The 19,581-nt window shown below is 43.1% G+C and overlaps 2 protein-coding genes across 5 annotated transcripts in view; one reads left to right on the top strand and one right to left on the bottom strand.

The window, feature by feature from the left end:
• Positions 1–19,581, bottom strand: part of LOC138801187 (pseudouridylate synthase 1 homolog) — a 22,934-nt gene extending 3,353 nt beyond the window's left edge. Inside the window, exons 1-4 of one of the 4 annotated variants that reach the window (XM_069983762.1) lie at positions 19,562–19,581; positions 4,158–4,262; positions 1,595–1,697; positions 1,273–1,416 (exon numbers count right to left, since the gene is read on the bottom strand). In XM_069983762.1, coding sequence (XP_069839863.1) covers positions 1,273–1,416; positions 1,595–1,697; positions 4,158–4,201 — 291 coding nt within the window. In that variant the 5' untranslated portion in view covers positions 4,202–4,262; positions 19,562–19,581. Of the gene's footprint in view, positions 1–1,272; positions 1,417–1,594; positions 1,698–4,059; positions 4,082–4,157; positions 4,434–15,785; positions 15,923–19,561 lie in introns of those variants that run through there. The other 3 variants (XM_069983754.1, XM_069983746.1, XM_069983769.1) reach the window with 3 other exon arrangements.
• LOC138779667 (uncharacterized) lies at positions 7,853–9,500 on the top strand. The gene is made up of 3 exons (XM_069956619.1): positions 7,853–7,943; positions 8,033–8,179; positions 8,362–9,500. Exons 2-3 carry the CDS (start codon positions 8,064–8,066, stop codon positions 9,248–9,250), a joined length of 1,005 nt encoding a protein of 334 aa, XP_069812720.1. The 5' UTR covers positions 7,853–7,943; positions 8,033–8,063; the 3' UTR covers positions 9,251–9,500.

The raw sequence follows: 19,581 nt of genomic DNA, 5'->3' as shown, positions 1-19,581 counted from the left end.
ACTTCAGGCTGGGTCTTGCATCAGGGGACAGGACTGTGGAAATAATCTCTCCATAGCTGTAACCCCTCTCTCCCAGGACAGAGAGTGCTGCATACATGTGCCCACATCTGCCCTGCTCATTCCTTCATGCTCCCTGAAGCCTCTGTCAGCCCTTCTGTTTCCCATCCTCTCCATTCCTGCTATATTGTGCCTGCACTTACACTCAGCTATACACACTGCTGCTATAATGTGCCTGCACTCACATTCAGCCATTCACACTGCTGTATAGAAAGGTTTCTGTCACTGTCCTCCTGCACAGCTTAATGATTCTCACTTCCTGATTGGTCTATGCTGAACACACACCCCTATTATTTTTGGGGTGTAGAACCAATTGTCTACATTTCAATGATTTCTTATGGGAAATTTAGTTTTTGGTTAAAAAGTGATTTGAATTACAAGCACAGTCCCACAACGAATTATGCTCGTAATCCAAGGCACCACTGTATATAGTAATGCAACTCAACTCAACAGACAAGAAGGTAAAGATGGCAAAGGCTTTAGCTGCTGATGTGATGCTGCGCTTATGCATCATAGGACTCATAGCAAAGAGGAGAAAGCATTATGAGGTCCGAAATAGAATATAGTGGCTCATCAGAAGCAGAGAGGAGTCTAGGCTACAAGACAGGAGTCCGCAATGTGATAATGTGGAGAGGCAATAATGTGGAGGTGCACTGTAGGGGAAAAAAAGGATTGTTATGGGACCGTCTCCCTAAGAAGCACCAGGAAAAACACGTCCAAAATGTACAACAGAAAAAGGAAGACAAAACTGCATGTAAATATAGTGGGAAAACATGATTAGTGAAAAAGGCTGCCATTATTACATCCAGTTCCAGGCTATGTTCACACTACGTAAAAGTACAGCCGTTGTTGCCGATGGCAACAACGGCCGTACTTTTACCGCGGTGGAACAATGCCTGTTGTTCTATGGGATCCCGGCCGGAGCATACACACATTGTGTGCGCTCCGGCCGGGATCCCATACGCCGCCGCAAACAACTGACATGTCAGTTTTCTGCGGCCGGAATTCAGTGAATTCCGGCCGCAGAAAGACCTGTCAGTTCACACAGTGAAGCGATGCGCCCGCATCAGAGCTCCGCGGCCGAAAGATCATCCGGCCAGGGTCACGGAACGGCCAGTCTCTTACGTAGTGTGAACATAGCCCCAAACCGCAAAAAAGAAAAAGTCTAACACATGCTATGTAAACAAGAGTTATGTCCTGAAGAAGCACACTCACCTGCATGCCATAATACCCTGAGCCACAATACACCATTTGTATAGCATGCTTCTTTTTCGGAATGCTCTGTTTATTCACTGAAAAATCCTGAGGCTCCTCTTCAGCTTCTTCCAACTTTATTTCCAATGAATTATTGTCACTTCTCTAAAGAAAATAAAAGAAAGAGAACCCATGGAACTCCTACCAAACAGGCTGATGTGGCAGCGGTCCACATGCTTCTCCTCACCACTGTGTTTGTAATGGTAGATACAGAAGCAATATACACATGCAGCAAAAGCATGACTCCGTTATAGGAAGATCCATTGGAGGGCGCATTCAGTACCTGGTACGGAAAACTGGCAGCTGAGCTTGAAAAGCGAAGAAAGTGTTTCTGGCAAATACTCATTGAGTGAAGACCCAGCAGAGTTAATTTCCTCATTTTCTTTCTGGTTTTATATGAGAAAACAAAAACAATGTCTTACAATTAGAGATGAGCGAACCTGGAGCATGCTCGAGTCCATCCGAACCCGAACCTTCGGCATTTGATTAGCTGGGGCTGCTGAACTTGGATAAAGCTGTAAGGTTGTCTGGAAAACATGGATACAGCCAATGACTATATCCATGATTTCCACATAGCCTTAGGGCTTTATCCAAGTTCAGCAGCCACCGCTAATCAAATGCCGAAAGTTCGGGTTCGGATGGACTCGAGCATGCTCCAGGTTCGCTCATCTCTACTTACAATACCTTCCAATCTCTCTCTATATGCTCGATTACAGTAATAATAAACACCTAACATAGGTCACTATATAACAAACAGTAACATAATAAGTCAACTGGGAGTTCCTGTGTTTAAAAATAAACTAAAAAATCATTCCTCAACATTGAAATTGCAGAATCAAAAAGGATAATGGAATTATGAAAATTACAGTATTAACTACAGGACCAGAATATCATTGGGGGTAACTACAGGACCAGGGGTATCATTGGGGTTATCTACAGGACCAGGGGCACCATTGGGAGTAACTATAGGGGCACCATTGGGAGTAACTACAGGACCAGGGGCACCATTTGGGGTAACTACAGAACCAGGGGCACCATTGGGGGTAACTACAGGGGCACCATTTGGGGTAACTACAGAACCAGGGGCACCATTGGGGATAACTACAGGACCAGGGGCACCATTGGGGATAACTACAGGACCAGGGGCACCATTGGGGGTAACTACAGGACCAGGGGCACCATTGGGGGTTAACTACAGGACCAGGGGCACCATTGGGAGTAACTACAGGACCAGGGGCACCATTGGGAGTAACTACAGAACCAGGGGCAATATTGGGAGTAACTACAGAACCAGGGGCACCATGGGGGGTAACTGCAAGACAAGGGGCACCATTGAGAGTAACTACAGGACCAGGGCACCATTGGGGGTAACTACAGAACCAGGGGCACCATGGGGAGTAACTGCAAGACCAGGGGCACCATCGAGAGTAACAACAGGACCAGGGCACCATTGGAGGTAACTACAGGGGCACCATGGGGGGGTAACTACAGAACCAGGGGCACCATTGGGGGTAACTACAAGACCAGGGGCACCATTAGGGGTTAACTACAGGACTAGGGGTATCATGGACGGTAAAATACAGGACTGGGGTATCAATGGGGGTTAACGGCAGGACAAGGGGTATCATTGGGGATTAAAGGGGTTATCCAGTGCTACAAAAACATGCCCACTTTTCCCCCTCTCTTGTCTCCAGATTGGGTGGGGTTTCAAACTCAGTTCCATTGAAGTAAATGGAGCTTTAGGCTGCATTCCCACGTTCCGTGATCCGACGTGGAATGCATGTACCGGAGTCCCCCCGCGCCCGGACAGCATCTGCAATTAGATGCTGGGAGCGGGGGAGACTGTGCGCTTATGAATACAGTCTCCCCCGCTCCCAGCATCTAATTACAGATGCTGTGCGGGCGCGGGGGGGCTCCGGTACATGCATTCCACGTCCGTGATCCGTCAGGATCACAGAACGTGGGAATGCAGCCTAAAGTGACTGTACCACCAGGCCCAGGCTGAAGCACTGGAGGCGGGCCGACCCACCCCCAGTGGGAATAAACCCCAGCCCCTCCATGACCTGACTCCATTAGAATCAATGTAACCCTATCATGGAGGGGCTAGGGTTTCCTCCCCTTTAACTAGAGGACCAGGGTACCATTGGGAACATTGCTGAGCTCCCACACTGATCAGAAGCCCTATAGAGACTGATGCCGTGTCTGCACATGCTATGCTATACATATAGGGACAATAGTCTTCTGTACTTGTGATCTGTGGGGGTCCCTGCTGTAAAATCCCCTGATCAACTTTGTTATCTCCTATCCGCTGGTTGCCATGCTAGGTCAGACAACCCCTTTAATTGTGGCTAACTTATTTGTCTCTTTTGCATACGACATAACGGTGTTCTCTAGTCTGTAATGTCATTATAATGTTTGGTTGCTTCATCATAGTCAATGGTGAAAAATAAAACTATAATAATGACTTAAGTGGGCTAAAGTATCAGGTTAGAGCTGAGATCTGCTCCTTTTCTAAGGGCATGTTCACACACTGCAGACTTGTCGCAGACATTTCTCTCTCTCTTACACATCTTGTTGTACATGCTGCACAAACATCCCCATTCAGATACATGGAAGGCGTCTCCACATGTAGGGATGTCTGCTATGTGTCCTAATAAGATCATAAGGGCTTCTGGACTAGAATTCAGAGTGCATGCTGGGACCTGTAGTTTTAAAGCAGTTCAAAGGAAACAACAATGTTACTTTCACCTCAACAGAAACTTTTCAGGGAAGACTATAATGGCAAACCCAGATCTATGAGCCCCATTCTACCTGCAGTGACCGAGACTAGGGTAGTAGGTACTTACAGGAAGGTAGATGCCAGGTCCTTGTAGTCTGAAGGACCTTTCATGATGTCATAATCATGTGATCAGTCACATGTTCGGGAGGAGTCAGGCTGTCTTGCCTCACTGCTGCAGATAGAAAGCAGGTCAGACAGCAGAGCTGTGTGTCGGGCATGCTGGTTATTTCTATAGTGTGTGCAGCAGAGCTGTGTGTGTAATGTGCATTGCAGCTAAGCTAGGTGTACAAGTAATGTCTATAGCAGAGCTGTGTGTGTAATGTGCATTGCAGCTAAGCTAGGTGTACAAGTAATGTCTATAGCAGAGCTGTGTGTGTAATGTGCATTGCAGCTAAGCTAGGTGTACAAGTAATGTCTATAGCAGAGCTGTGTGTGTAATGTGCATTGCAGCTAAGCTAGGTGTACAAGTAATGTCTATAGCAGAGCTGTGTGTGTAATGTGCATTGCAGCTAAGCTAGGTGTACAAGTAATGTCTATAGCAGAGCTGTGTGTGTAATGTGCATTGCAGCTAAGCTAGGTGTACAAGTAATGTCTATAGCAGAGCTGTGTGTGTAATGTGCATTGCAGCTAAGCTAGGTGTACAAGTAATGTCTATAGCAGAGCTGTGTGTGTAATGTGCATTGCAGCTAAGCTAGGTGTACAAGTAATGTCTATAGCAGAGCTGTGTGTGTAATGTGCATTGCAGCTAAGCTAGGTGTACAAGTAATGTCTATAGCAGAGCTGTGTGTGTAATGTGCATTGCAGCTAAGCTAGGTGTACAAGTAATGTCTATAGCAGAGCTGTGTGTGTAATGTGCATTGCAGCTAAGCTAGGTGTACAAGTAATGTCTATAGCAGAGCTGTGTGTGTAATGTGCATTGCAGCTAAGCTAGGTGTACAAGTAATGTCTATAGCAGAGCTGTGTGTGTAATGTGCATTGCAGCTAAGCTAGGTGTACAAGTAATGTCTATAGCAGAGCTGTGTGTGTAATGTGCATTGCAGCTAAGCTAGGTGTACAAGTAATGTCTATAGCAGAGCTGTGTGTGTAATGTGCATTGCAGCTAAGCTAGGTGTACAAGTAATGTCTATAGCAGAGCTGTGTGTGTAATGTGCATTGCAGCTAAGCTAGGTGTACAAGTAATGTCTATATTAACCAAAATCACATAAATTGAGGGCAGCCACAGTTATGTATATAATCCCCTAATGGGCGTAAATAAGTGGATAATACCTGAGCCGTAATGCTACCTCAACATAGCCAAACTAAACCAAAGAAAAAACAAATTGAGTATTGTAGCAATAATTTTATTTCAACCAATATTTAAAATACCAAAAAAAAAAAAAAAATCAACACTATAAAAACAGGGTGGCAATCCTGGAGAGATGTCTCATATAACATAGTAGTACAAGAGCAATTCATCAAAAAGAACACTGGGACCGGATATAAAGTGCTAAGTGCATGATTGTCACATTAGAAAAATATCCTATATTTGCAATGCAAACCCGTCCCACCCCATATAAGAATCGCACATGTTACCAGAAGGTCACAAAACCTGCTCACTCTCCAGGACGCCACCACCCCGACGCGCGTTTCGTGTCCTTCGTCCTTGGATAGGTTTAAAGGATTCCTTTTTTAGCATGTCTATCCATTTGGTAACAGGCTCAAGTTTGTTGTCACACAACCCCAGACAGCTAATATCCCCTAAGGCCTCATGCACACTGAGCAAAAGAGGCGGATTTCGTGCGAAATTCCGCTCAAAAATCCGCCCGTTTAAATTGAGCTATGCACTTTTCCATTGTTTTCAATGGGCTTTGCGCTGTGCTTTTTACACTGCGGAATTTCCGTCCGTCCGTTACTTCTTTGGGGTATGTGCACACTGAGGAAAAGGCGAGGAATTCAGCTTGAAATTCCTCCCGTAAAAAATGTACAGAGCAAAGTCCCATTGTGTTCAATGGGTTTTCTGCTCTATTGTTCACACTGCAGAATTTCCGAGCAGAATTTTCTGCTGTCGATCTGCTAGAGGAATCCTATAGAAGTCAATGGGGGGCTTAAATTCTGCTTGAATTCTGCCTGAAAATTTTCTGCTTCAATTCCTCGAGAATTGCTCAGTGTGTACATACCCTGAGGCTATGTTTACACTGAGCAATTCTCGAGGAATTGTAGCTGAAAGTTTTCAGGCAAAATTCAAGCAGAATTTAAGCCCCCCATTGACTTCTATAGGATTCCTCTAGCAGATCTACAGCAGAAAATTCTGCTCGGAAATTCTGCAGTGTGAACAACAGAGCAGAAAACCCATTGAACACAATGGGACTTTGCTCTGCACATTTTTTACGGGAGGAATTTCAAGCTGAATTTTGAGCTGAATTTCAAGCTGAATTCCTCGCCTTTTCCTCAGTGTGCACATAGCCTGAGGGTATGTGCACACTGAGGAAAAGGTGAGGAATTCAGCTTGAAATTCCTCCCGTAAAATATGTACAGAGCAAAGTCCCATTGTGTTCAATGGGTTTTCTGCTCTGTTGTTCACACTGCAGAATTTTCAAGCAGAATTTTCTGCTGTAGATCTGCCAGAGGAATCCTATAGAAGTCAATGGGGGGCTCAAATTCTGCTTGAATTCTGCCTGAAAACTTTCTGCTTCAATTCCTCGAGAATTCCTCAGTGTGCACATAGCCTCAGGCTATGTGCACACTGAGGAATTCTCGAGGAATTGTAGCTGAAAGTTTTGAGGCAGAATTCAAGCAGAATTTAAGCTCCCCATTGAGGGCCCTTGCACACGGAGCAATTCTCGAGGAATTGTAGCTGAAAAATTTCTGCTTGAAATTCCTCGCCGAGGGCCCGTGCACACGGAGCAATTCTCGCGGAATTCCGCCCGAATTCCGCCATAAAAAGCGGGCGGAATCCGCGTGGAATTCCGCCCGTGTAAATTCAACATTGCTCTTTCCATAGAGAACAATGGGATTTCCGACTGGCCGTGCACACAGAGTAAATTTCCGTCCGGATTCCGCATTCCGCCCGAAGAATGTACATGACAATTCTTTGGGCGGATTCCGCTGGCGGAATGCCATAGAACTCTATGGGTTTTTGATTTTCCGCTTACATTTTATTTCCGCGCCTAATCCGGGCGGAAAACGGGCGGAAAACAAGCGGAAAACAAGCGGATATCCGCACATTAATTATAATACAATTTAGCAACTATTCCACCCCCTGGGCGGTACAATGGCCTACAAAAACTCCCATTTTTGCTGGACCAACAGCCATTTTTGGACAACAAGTTTAATGTGTGCACATGGCTTCAGAACAACAAGTCCAGTTGCATGCTCCTGTACAAGAGCCAAGGCTACGCCTTCAAGATGAATTTTTGCAGCTGCTTTTAATTCAAGCCCTACGAGTAATGCGTCGACGACGGCGACGACGACGACGTAACCAACAACAACAACAACAGGTAATGTTGTTTGGTCCGTTCAACAAACGAGCATGTTTTTGCTGTGCTCAGTCTTTGCTTATCGCTTTTTTCAATATCCCTAGTTTATGTTCAAGTTATTTGTGTTAACCCTGATAATGTTATTTTTCCTTGAAAGATAAATACTGTACATCATGTAACCATAGAATAGTGATAAATTCATATGTATATTTTGATGATGCAAGATGTGTTTCCTTAGAATAGACAAATTAGCATGTTCAATATCTGCCTATGTTTAATTGTTATATTTTTTTTTGTGTGTAGACCATATTTGAGGGACGACGTTTTTGGGTACACCCAATTAATCTTCGTCGGCACGAATGTGGTCACATTGGTCAACTGTATGCAGAATTGAGGGAGTGAGTTTTTTTTGGTGTACTTTTTGCCTTCTAAATATTATTGGTATTGAGTAGACTTGTAATTTTTTTTTTTTTTTTTTTCCCCTAAGGTATCCGGACAAGTTTTTTGGTTTTTTTCGGATGCCAATGGATGCCTTTGATAAATTGGTAGAAATTTTGGGTCCACATCTCAAGAAGCAGGATACAGAAATGCGAAAAGCCATCACTCCCAAGGAGCGACTGATGATCACGTTGAGGTAAGAATGTATATTATATATTTTGTTTAGTGTTTAGCGCTTTATAGAACATGGATGTTTTTTTTATGGGTTTTTTTGCAAATTTTTTCCATGCTTAGTTTATTGGCATATGATGAATGTTAATTATGCTATATAAATGATGTTAAAAGATTAAAATTTTGTCTCTCTTTTGTCTCTTGCAGATTTCTGGCAACTGGGGAGAGTTTTGCATCGTTGCACCTCCAATTCAGAGTCGGGACATCTACTATCTCTGCAATTGTGAGGTCAACATGCCACGTGATTTGGGAGTACTTGCAGCCCATTTCAATGCCCAGTCCAACTCAGGAGACATGGTTGCAGGCAGCAGCAGGCTTTCAGTCTGTGGCCAACTTCCCGAACTGCATAGGTGCCGTCGACGGTAAGCATGTTCGAGTTCTGCAGCCACCGCGATCAGGATCACTGTACTTCAACTACAAGAAGTATTTTTCAGTGGTCCTGATGGCGGTGGCTGATGTGAACTATAAGTTCATTGCTATCGAAGTCGGTGCCTATGGAGGGACCGGGGACTCCCGAGTGCTGATGACATCTGAATTTGGGAGGCAAGTAATTGTAAATCAGGTGACTCTACCCCCTCCACGTTCTCTCCCGGGTACCAACCATCCAGTCCCCTTCGTCTTGGTATCGGATGAGGCCTTTCCACTGATGAATAACCTGCTGCGCCCATACCCACAGAGGGGCTTGAATGCCCGGAGAAGAGTCTTCAATTATAGGCTGAGCCGGGCACGACGCTTCGTGGAGTGCACCTTCGGGATCCTGTGTAGTAAGTGGAGGGTCTTCACCAGTGCTATGCAGTTGGATGAAGCCACAGTTGACAGTGTCATCAAAGCTGCATGTGTGCTCCACAACTTTGTGCGTGACTACGATGCTAGTTTGGACATTGAGGTGGACACACATGAAGCTTTTGATGGCACCCCTGTCAACTGGGGCTTGGGGCGGCCATCCAACCGTGGTGTACTGGTGAGGGAAGCCTTCACCGACTATTTCGGGTCCCCCGAAGGTGCTTTGCCCTGGCATTTGATTCAGCCTCCGTGATCACCGCTCGCTCCTTGGGATGATGGCTTCTCTACCACTTTATCAAAGGCATCCTTTTTTTTTTTTTTTTTCCTTGCTGGAACCGGCATCCTTAGGACTATGCAGTTAAGCGAAACATTATTTTTTGAGTGGCAAAGTCCCGGCATCAGTGCTCCTGCCCAGCTGTGACTTTCAACCAGTGTATCCTGCCTCGGATGCCAGTTGACATTGTCCTTTATTTGCTTATGTGATAATTTGTTGTAAAATGTTTGCCATTATGTTCTTACTTACTGAACAATTTTTTTATTTGGTTCAATATATAACAAGGTTAAGATAAAATACCATTTTTGGTTTAAAATTAATGTCTGAGTGCTTATCCAATTATTGCACACATACTATACATGTTGGACATAATTTGACATTTACTTGATGTCAATCTTTCCAGGCCCAAGCAGCACAACCAATGAAAAGGCTATAGTGTCCCCGTCCTTTGAAATCACTATTGGATTTTAAGTCTTGGCTCAGAGTGACAATAATTGTTGATATTTTTTATGTGACATATTTCTATGCAGAATTACATGATCACCTTGTAGCTAGCTGATCATCAACAGTAGTCTGTCCAGTTAATTTATTCCAAAAGGAAACTCACCTTGCTTTAATGTAAAGTTTGGACATGACAAATTCATGTTGCTGATGTTTAATGTCATTCAGTAATACTTAAAAAGTGCTTTGTCTATGTATGCTCTGGTATGTTAATATATAGAGGGAGATTTCTCAAACATGATGGTGTAAAGTGAAACTGACTCAGTCGCCCATAGCAACCAATCATATTCGACCTTTCATTTTCCAAAGAATATGTGAGGAATGAAATGAGGAATCTGATTGGTTGCTAGGGGCAACTAAGCCAGTGTCACTTTACACCATGTTTGATAAATAATGTGTAAATGCTTATGTATGTACATCAGCCTGTTTTCTCTGGGAACCTGCTGCCACACACACACACACACATAAATAGCTGTGTTGGACCAACATGTCCCCAAAAACCCAGGCTGGAGCACATGCTTAACATAAATCGCCATATGCATTCAAATAGTCAAAGATAAAGAATACACAAGACTGTTTTTTTGAAACAAAATTCTTTTATCATGCCTTAATTCAAGGCAAATAGACTTCTTTAAAGTCAAGACAAAAACTCCACCAAAAAACAAATGTCTCAAGCAAATAATTTAACCAAAAAAAAAAAACAAGGAAATCTCAACCACACATGGCTCAACTAGCTGAGGTCTGTGTAAGAAGTAGGGGATCTTCCCATGGTACTGGGGTCATGCTGGGCACTTGTACGTTGTGAAGGTCCAACATTGTACTGGCTGTAGTACTGGTACTGGGGGTAAAAAGGATTATTTGAAGGCACACGTGATGTTGGCAGTTGGACCTGAGATTGGATATCTGTCTGTATAGCCTGGTCATTTGTACTCTCCCGCAGGCCCAAAGCAATGTGCAGCCCTTTCATCATATCTACCACTGGTGGCATGGATTTTGCTAACTCAAAAGCTGTTGACATGGTCAAGGAAAGAGTCATAAAATGGCCAACTAAATTACGATCCATCCGACGACAGGAGGCTGCCATCAGTGAGCCAAAGTTATCAAAATCATCTTTGGCATCTACCCGTCGAATAAGAGATAAGGTTTCGTTCTCTACATCAAGTTCCTTATCTGGTATTTGAGGGGTTCTTACATTTCTCCGAATTTGGAGGGGCACACGACGAGGCCGAGCAGAGGTTGTCTCAGCCTGGGAAGCAGCAGTGGTGACAGTGGCAGCATCAGCACCACTGGTAGTGGCAGGCGATCTAATGTTTGGAGTTGGGGAAGGGGTGTTTGAGCGTGTGGAAGGCGAGTCAGGGATGTCCATGAACATACATGATGTGCCAGACTCCTCTTCTTCCTCCTCCTCCTCTGTTTGGGCCCTTGATGCTGTGGCACTGCTGCTTGACCTCCTTTGTGGTGGCTGCTGATGTTGTTGCTGCTGGGTTTTTTTTTCCCAAAATTCCCAGAAGTCCTAGCAAAATAAAAGGAGTAATGTAAATTTCAAATATATTTGTTATATTCTAACCTTGGTGAACATAGCACACATATATTGATTCAATCCTTTACCTCCGAAATGCCTTTTTAGAAATCAAGAATCTTAACGAATCTTCATATGGAATGGGCTTCCTCTTGCTTGGTGAGGCACCACTCCTCTCTGCCTCCATCATCCCCTTTGTAAAATAATCTCGTATGGACTTCCATCTTGTCCGCAAGCTTTTATCTGTGTAATAAAAAGTTAAAAATGTGGATTTAGAAATATAACACATTAAATTAAAGGGGTACTCCGGCCTGGTGTGCTTTTTTGTCTATGGCCGGGGAGGAGGTGGATGCTGGGGCTTGAGACGTGACGTTTCTATTCTGCTCAGCCAGTCAAAAGGCAGAGGCCATATCCCTGACTGGCTGAGGGGGACTTCAAACATCACATCTCAAGGCCGTTTCAGAGACCAGAAAGCGCCCGGACAGCGCAGAATGGGAGTTGCGGGATCCGGGACACTGGAACAGGGGAGGTAAGGGGACGTCATTGCCCTCATCCACCTCCTCCCCGCCCACATAGGCGAAAAAAAACACCAGGCCAGAGTAACCCTTTAACAAAGGTTTACATTATTTACACATAAAAAATACCTAATTCCGCCTGCTCCTCAGGCTCAAGATCCTCAAAATCGTCAAACATTGCGTTGGCCACCTCTCTCCATAATCTGGCCTTTAACTTGCGGTCAGAGTAGCCTTTTGCCGCTTTGTCCCACAGAGCTGGTCTAGCTTCCACCTATAAACAATTAGAAATCAAATAATGTAATTAAAGCAGAAAGTAAATGCTGAAAAACATAACTAGCAGAGTACAAAAAAATTAATTTTATATTTAAATATTGCGGAGCATGTAAAGGCAAAGAGGTGAAAGGATGGTTATGATAATGGCCATAAGGACATTCACTTTACACCATGTTTGATAAATCTCAACCACTGTGTGTATGTAACTGGCTCAGTTTCCCCTAGCAACCAATCCGATTCCAGCTTTCATTTTTAAAACAGTCTGTAAAAGGAATGAAAGGTGGAATCTGATTGGTTGCTAGGGGCAACTGAGACAGTCGCACTTTACCCCATGTTTGATCAATCTCCCCCAATGTTAAAACATGGTGATAGCACAGCGTAAAACAAACATTATATATATATATATATATATATATATATATATATATATATATATATATATATTTGAGTACATAACAAATGCTGCATGTAAAAGTAAAAATGCCTAAGCAGAATATAGCATGCAATGGGTAGGGAAACACACAAACACAAGCACACCAAGCACGTGGCTAAAAGCTGTTTGTAGAGATCAGTACATGCATGTTGAAAAATTAACATAATGTTGGCCAATGAAATGACATAAAATTAAAGATAAACATAAATAACACAGGGGAGTATACAGTCCAAGTTTAAGGATGATCACATATGCTCAACATGCTAAACTACATGCTAATATGGTTCCTGAGGAATACAAACTCACACACAGAAAAATACAACATGCACAACAACATTTCTGACTAAACAAGATTATGAACAAATGTCAGAAGTGAAATAAAAGTTCTTTTTTACCTCAGAAATCAAGGTATCCCCATCAATAGGCATCCTGTGGCGTTTGGAAGCCATCACTCTCTGTCTTCCCCACACTCTCCAGGCTCATGAGACCAGACTTTGCCTAATTTGCAACATTTTATCTAGGTCTCCACCCACACATGTCTGGCGGAATTCTGGCGGAATTCTGACTCAATTCCGCGTGAATTCCGCGTGAATTCCGCGTGATTTCCGCATAAAGATTAGTAGCGGAATTTCAAGCTGAAATCTTTCAGCTACAATTCCGCGAGAATTGCTCCGTGTGCACATACCCTAAGGGCCCTTGCACACTGAGCAATTCTCGAGGAATTGTAGCTGAAAGTTTTCAGGCAGAATTCAAGCAGAATTTAAGCCCCCCATTGACTACTATAGGATTCCTCTAGCAGATCTACAGCAGAAAATTCTGCTCGGAAATTCTGCAGTGGGAACAACAGAGCAGAAAACCCATTGAACACAATGGGACTTTGCTCTGCACATTTTTTACGGGAGGAATTTCAAGCTGAATTTTGAGCTGAATTTCAAGCTGAATTCCTCGCCTTTTCCTCAGTGTGCACATACCCTTATTCTGCTCTGGCGGAATTTGAGCGGAATCCGCGCGGAAATCAAGCGGAATGCAAGCGGAATTACCAGCAGAATTCAAACCCCATTGACTTCTATAAGATTCCTCTAGCGGAATCCGCCCAAAGAATTGACATGTACATTCTTCGGGCGGAATGCGGATTCTGCGCGGAATTCCGGACGGAAATTTACTCTGTGTGCACGGGCAGTCGGAAATCCCATTGTTCTCTATGGAAAGAGCAATGTTGCATTTACACGGGCGGAATTCCACGCGGATTCCGCCCGCTTATTATGGCGGAATTCGGGCGGAATTCCGCGAGAATTGCTCCGTGTGTACATACCCTTATTCTGCTCTGGCGGAATTTGAGCGGAATCCGCGCGGAAATCAAGCGGAATGCAAGCGGAATTACCAGCAGAATTCAAACCCCATTGACTTCTATAAGATTCCTCTAGCGGAATCCGCCCAAAGAATTGACATGTACATTCTTCGGGCGGAATGCGGATTCTGCGCGAAATTCCGGACGGAAATTTACTCTGTGTGCACGGGCAGTCGGAAATCCCATTGTTCTCTATGGAAAGAGCAATGTTGCATTTACACGGGCGGAATTCCACGCGGATTCCGCCCGCTTATTATGGCGGAATTCGGGCGGAATTCCGCGAGAATTGCTCCGTGTGTACATACCCTGACTACTATAGGATTCCTCTAGCAGATCGACAGCAGAAAATTCTGCTTGGAAATTCTGCAGTGTGAACAACAGAGCAGAAAACCCATTGAACACAATGGGACTTTGCTCTGTACATTTTTTACGGGAGGAATTTCAAGCTGAATTTAAAGCTGAATTCCTCGCCTTTTCCTCAGTGTGCACATAGCCTGACATTTAGTCGCTTATAAGTATAGGAAGATTTGAGATCTTTAAATAGAAGTAAACTACAAATCTATATAACTTTCTGATATCATTTGATATGAATGAAAAATATTTTTGCTAGACAACCCCTTTAATTCCATCTGCTCCTGCTCTGAGTGGTGCAGTTTCATGCGGCCGCCATTATTGCAGCAGTCAACTCTGTCTGTCGGGTGGTGTGGCCCAGGGGGACTATGTCTGGCAGAGCTGGGGTTTGTAGGCAACTTGCTCACTCCCCTCTTTGGCGCTGTTGTTGCGGTGGTGGTCGCCATTTTTAATTCAGGGAGCGACACAAATCAGGAACCTTGAAGCGGTGTGTGGGCTTATGCACTTTGATCAAATTGTAAGTAACTCCTGATGTTAGTAGCATATGGTGCTGAGAAACATATGGACCAGTGATAAGTATATGGATGTGCTGTCATGTCTGTTTTTTTTTTTCCATGGCATTTATAAATCTGTACAACTTTCTGGCACTAGCTCATTGAAAGTGATCTTCTTTCTTCAAAAAAACAATTTAAAGGAAGGTGCTGGCAATGCTGCAAAGAAGAATCCTCATCACAGTTTCAGGTAACATTAGAGGCCTCTGAACACAATAACATTTTCTGCTAAAAGTATGCATTAACCCCTAAACGATCATGGGCGTACATGTATGCCCCCGCAAGCTGCACCTTAACGCAAGCGGGGTACACCACCAAGGTATCAAGTTATGAAGAGCTGAGCTCACTTCATAGCAGGAGCTATTAGCTCGCAAACAATAATGCCAAAACCACAGTGTTTAAATGTAAGTGATAGGAGCAGCTAATGATGAATATGTCCCATCTACTCAAAGATGATACTAATAAAAACTGGAGATCATGGTGCTGTTATGGAGTCCCTAAGCTGCCCCACTTTAGTGTGTCTCCACCTTTTGCACCTTTGTAGCTACCATTCAACCCTTATGCGGTAGTCCCCTCCCCCCCCCCATTGCAACAAACCACATCATTAGTATATGAATTAGACTACAAAACGCATGAAAACAGCATAGAGGATCAAGGTAAGAGACTTGCCTTCCTCCTCAGTGCCCATGCGCTGTAGGGATATATCAGCAGGTTGGATGCTTCTTTCCCTTTAAAGGGAATATGTCATCACTTTCTTGCTGGCTATACTACATTGGGTTGGTTCTGGGTTCGCCCTGCCCCATCAGCCTTGATAGATTTGTTCCTATACCTAAGCAGGAACCTATCAGTCAAGGCTGTTGGAGTGGGGAAAAGCCTCCAGAGACTGCCCTGGTGATTAATGGTTCAGGCAGCATAAAAATGACAAGTTCCCTTTAAAGGGGTCCGCTAGTTAGGTAATATATATGTTGAATCATCCCCCCTCCTAACAATTCTACTAACAATTCATTACATTCATGTCTTTACCTTTTCTGTCTCTTTCCCTCAGTTCTGAGCTGCTGCTTTCTGATAAAGACACAAAATTCAGTGTGTGAGCTTTTCTCTCTGTCTCTCCCCTCCCCCTTTCTTCTGAGACAGCTAATGTAAACTTTGCAACTTTAGGCCCTATTCCACCAACAGATCTGACGACAGATTATCTGCCAAAGATTTGAAGCCAAGCCCAGGAGTGGATTTGAAAAGAGGAGAAATCCAGTCTTTCCTTTATGACCTGTTCTCTGTTTATAGTCTGTTCCTGGGTTTGGCGTCAAATCTTTGGCAGATAATCTGTCATCAGATCTGTTGGTGGAATAGGGCCTTTTGTTATGCTGGAAGGATAAATCCTTCATGTTTAGCTGGCTTCTTGTAAAAAGAGGTCTTCTTTTTTGGTCAGTTTCCTTTCTGGCCACTGAATCCTCTTGCAGACAAATCCACAGGTACTATTAGCACATGATCACAGACATTTGTCACAACTATCATACAGCATTCACATGTGCAATATTTGGAAGATAGCCTGTGGTGAGAAATGATAGATATGATAACACACCCATCTTTCTCTTTAGGTGGCTTCTTGCGCATGGAGAGTACTCATCTGTCCCAGGTCTTCTTGTTCAATCTTCCTTCTGGCCACTGCATCTTCTTGCGGAACAGAATCCACAGCTAATTCTAGCACATGACCACAGACATAGGACACAACTATCATACAGCATACAGCATTTACATGTGCAATATTTGGAAGATAGCCTGTGGTGAGAAATGATGGATATGATAACATACCCATATTTCTCTTTAGGTGGCTTCTCGGCCATGGAGAGTACTCATCTTTCCCAGGTCTTCTTCAATCTTCCTTTTGGCCACTGCTTCTTCTTGCAGAATGTAATCCACAGCTACTCCTAGCACATGATCACAGACATAAGCCACAACTATCATACAGCATACAGCATTCACATGTGCAATATCTGGAAGATAACCTGTGGTGAGAACGGATAGGTATGATAACATATCCATCCTATGTTTAACTGGCATCTTGCAAAAGGAGGGTAGTCCGCCGTCCCAGGTCTGCTTTGTTGTTCAATTTTCTTTCTTGCATTGTATCCCTTTGCAGAAAGGAATCCACAGCTACTTTCTAGCACATGAACACAGACATACAACATTCACATGCGCAATATTTTGAAGATTTGTAAGAAATTATGGGTATGAAAACATACCGATTTTTATCTTTCGCTTGCTTCCTGCCCATGGAGGATAGTCATTTGTCCTAGGTCATCTTGTTCTACCTTCTTTTTGGCCACTGCATATTCTTGAAGAAAGAAATCCACAGCTACTGATGGATGGATATGATAACATACCCGTCTCTTTAGGTGGCTTCTTGCCCTCGGAGAGTACTCATCTGTCCCAGGTCTTCTCTTTTCTTTAATCTTCTTTCTGTTCACTACGTCTTGCAGAAAGGAATCCACAGCTACTTCTAGCACATGATCACAGACATAGGCCACAACTATCATACAGCATACCACGTTCACATGTGCAATATTTGGAAGATAGCCTGTGGTGAGAAATGATGTATGGGTATGATAACATAACCATGTTCGTTTTTAGCTGGCTTCCTGCAAAAGGAGGGTAGTCTTCCACCCCAAGTCTTCTTTATTGTTCAATCTTTTTTCTGGACACTGTGTCTTCTTTTGGAATGGAATCCACAGCTACAGTACCTCTAGCAGATGATCACATGATCACAGACATAGGCCACAACTATCATACAGCATACAACATTCACATGTGCAATATTTGAAAGCTAGCCTGTGGTGAAAAACGATGGGTATGATAACATACCAACCTTCAGGTTTCGCTTGCTTCCTGCCATGGAGGGTAGTCATCTGTTCCAGGTCTTCTTGTTCAACCTTTCTGGTCTTGGCATCTTGTTGTATAACAGAATCCACAGCTACTTCTAGCACATGATCACAGACATAAGCCACAACTATCATACAGCATACAACATTCACATGTGCAATATCTGGAAGATAGCCTGTGGTGAGAAATTATGGGTATGATAACAGTCTTTATCTTTCTTCTTCACTCATGAGTATTCTTCTCTCCCAAGTCATCTTTTTCAATGATGGGTACTGTAATAGTCTTTATCTCCAGGACTTTAATTCAATTTTTTCCCCTCCAATACAGTTTTTTACAAATAGAAACCCTAGACTGTGTGGCATGTTTAATTGTGGTTTTCTCTCTTTTTTTCCAGCTGTTGTACTGATTGTACTTTTTTTTTTTTTTTATCTTGCCCAAAAATTTTTACAAAATTATTACTGTGGCTACCCCAGCACATTACCATAGAAAATATATCACCTATCCCCTTATAAATAACATTGATACATGCATAAGGCTGTTTTTACACAAAGCGTTTAAGTAGTGTTTAGTTATCACTATTTTGCATCAAATTGCACAATTTGCAGTAAAATGGTTCTATTTTCCACTGTTACCAAAATCAGAGCAAAATATTGCTTGTTTAGGCTAATTAAACACTATGGGGGAGATTTATCAAACTGGTGTAAAGTAGAATTGTCTTTGTTTCCCCTAGCAACCAATCAGATTCCACCTTTCATACCTAACAGATTCTTTAAAAAATGAAAGGTGGAATCTGATTGGTTGCTGGGGGCAACTAAGACAATTCTACTTTACACCAGTTTGATAAATCTCTCCCTCTGTGTGAACACAGCCTAAGGGTCCTATTACACGGAGTGATTTTTAACGATTAATGACTAACGATAAACGATCGGAAACGAGATTGTTTATCATTAACCTAAAATCGTGCACCATATTACACAGAACAATAATCGTTAGTCCTGATCGTTTTTGCGATGATTTTTAAAATCGTTTATTCCTTCTTTAAATTCGAACGATTTAAAGGGGTTATCCAGCGCTACAAAAACATGGTCACTTTCCCCCCTACTGTTGTCTCCAGTTCAGGTGTGGTTTGCAATTAAGCTCAATTTACTTCAATGGAACTGAGTTTCAAAACCTTACCCAATCTGGAGACAACAGTAGGGGGAAAGCGGCCATGTTTTTGTAGTGCTGGATAACCCCTTTAACAATTTTTTTCCACGATAATCGTCCAGTGTAATATGGCCCTTAGACAGTGTTCAGCACAGAATTGCACAATCCCTCTCTAGTAATATTAGATAGACATCACGTGTAGTCTCTGCCCCAGGATCATTCTCTCCCTAGCGCTCCGCATCTTTAAAAGAAAAAAAGAAACATTTGTATCAGAACTGTTTAACAGACCCCAGTAGCAACTAGATCCCATAGCAACCAATCAGAGCTCAGCTTTCAATTTATAACATTGTTATTTCCTGCAACCATTATCATGGAAAGTCTGGTTTATCTCGCTGACTAATACATGTGTGTGTAACATAGATATAAGAATAAATGTTATAATGGACGTGTCCATAACCAGTCCCAGTACAGCCATATCCAGTAACTGCGCAGAGCCATAGCATCTGATCCTTTTATTAGAAAACAACATTTTAGGTTGTAATCTAACACATTGGGGGAGATTTATCAAACATGGTGTAAAGTAGAACTGGCTCAGTTGCCCCTAGCAACCAATCAGATTCCACCTTTTTTTATTGAGGAAAGAAAGGTGTAATCTGATTGGTTGCTAGGGGCAACTGAGCCAGTTTCACTTTACACTATGTTTGATAAATCTCCCCCATTGTCTTCATCATTCATCCCCACCACACATTACACACAGTCTGCCTAGATAGACCCACCTGTATTGTAGTTTAATGGT

This window comes from Dendropsophus ebraccatus, chromosome 1 (assembly GCF_027789765.1).
Source record: "Dendropsophus ebraccatus isolate aDenEbr1 chromosome 1, aDenEbr1.pat, whole genome shotgun sequence".
Lineage (NCBI taxonomy): Eukaryota > Metazoa > Chordata > Amphibia > Anura > Hylidae > Dendropsophus > Dendropsophus ebraccatus.
The sequence above is the reverse complement of the archived record's forward strand: the minus strand, read 5'-3'. Positions and strand labels throughout refer to the sequence as shown.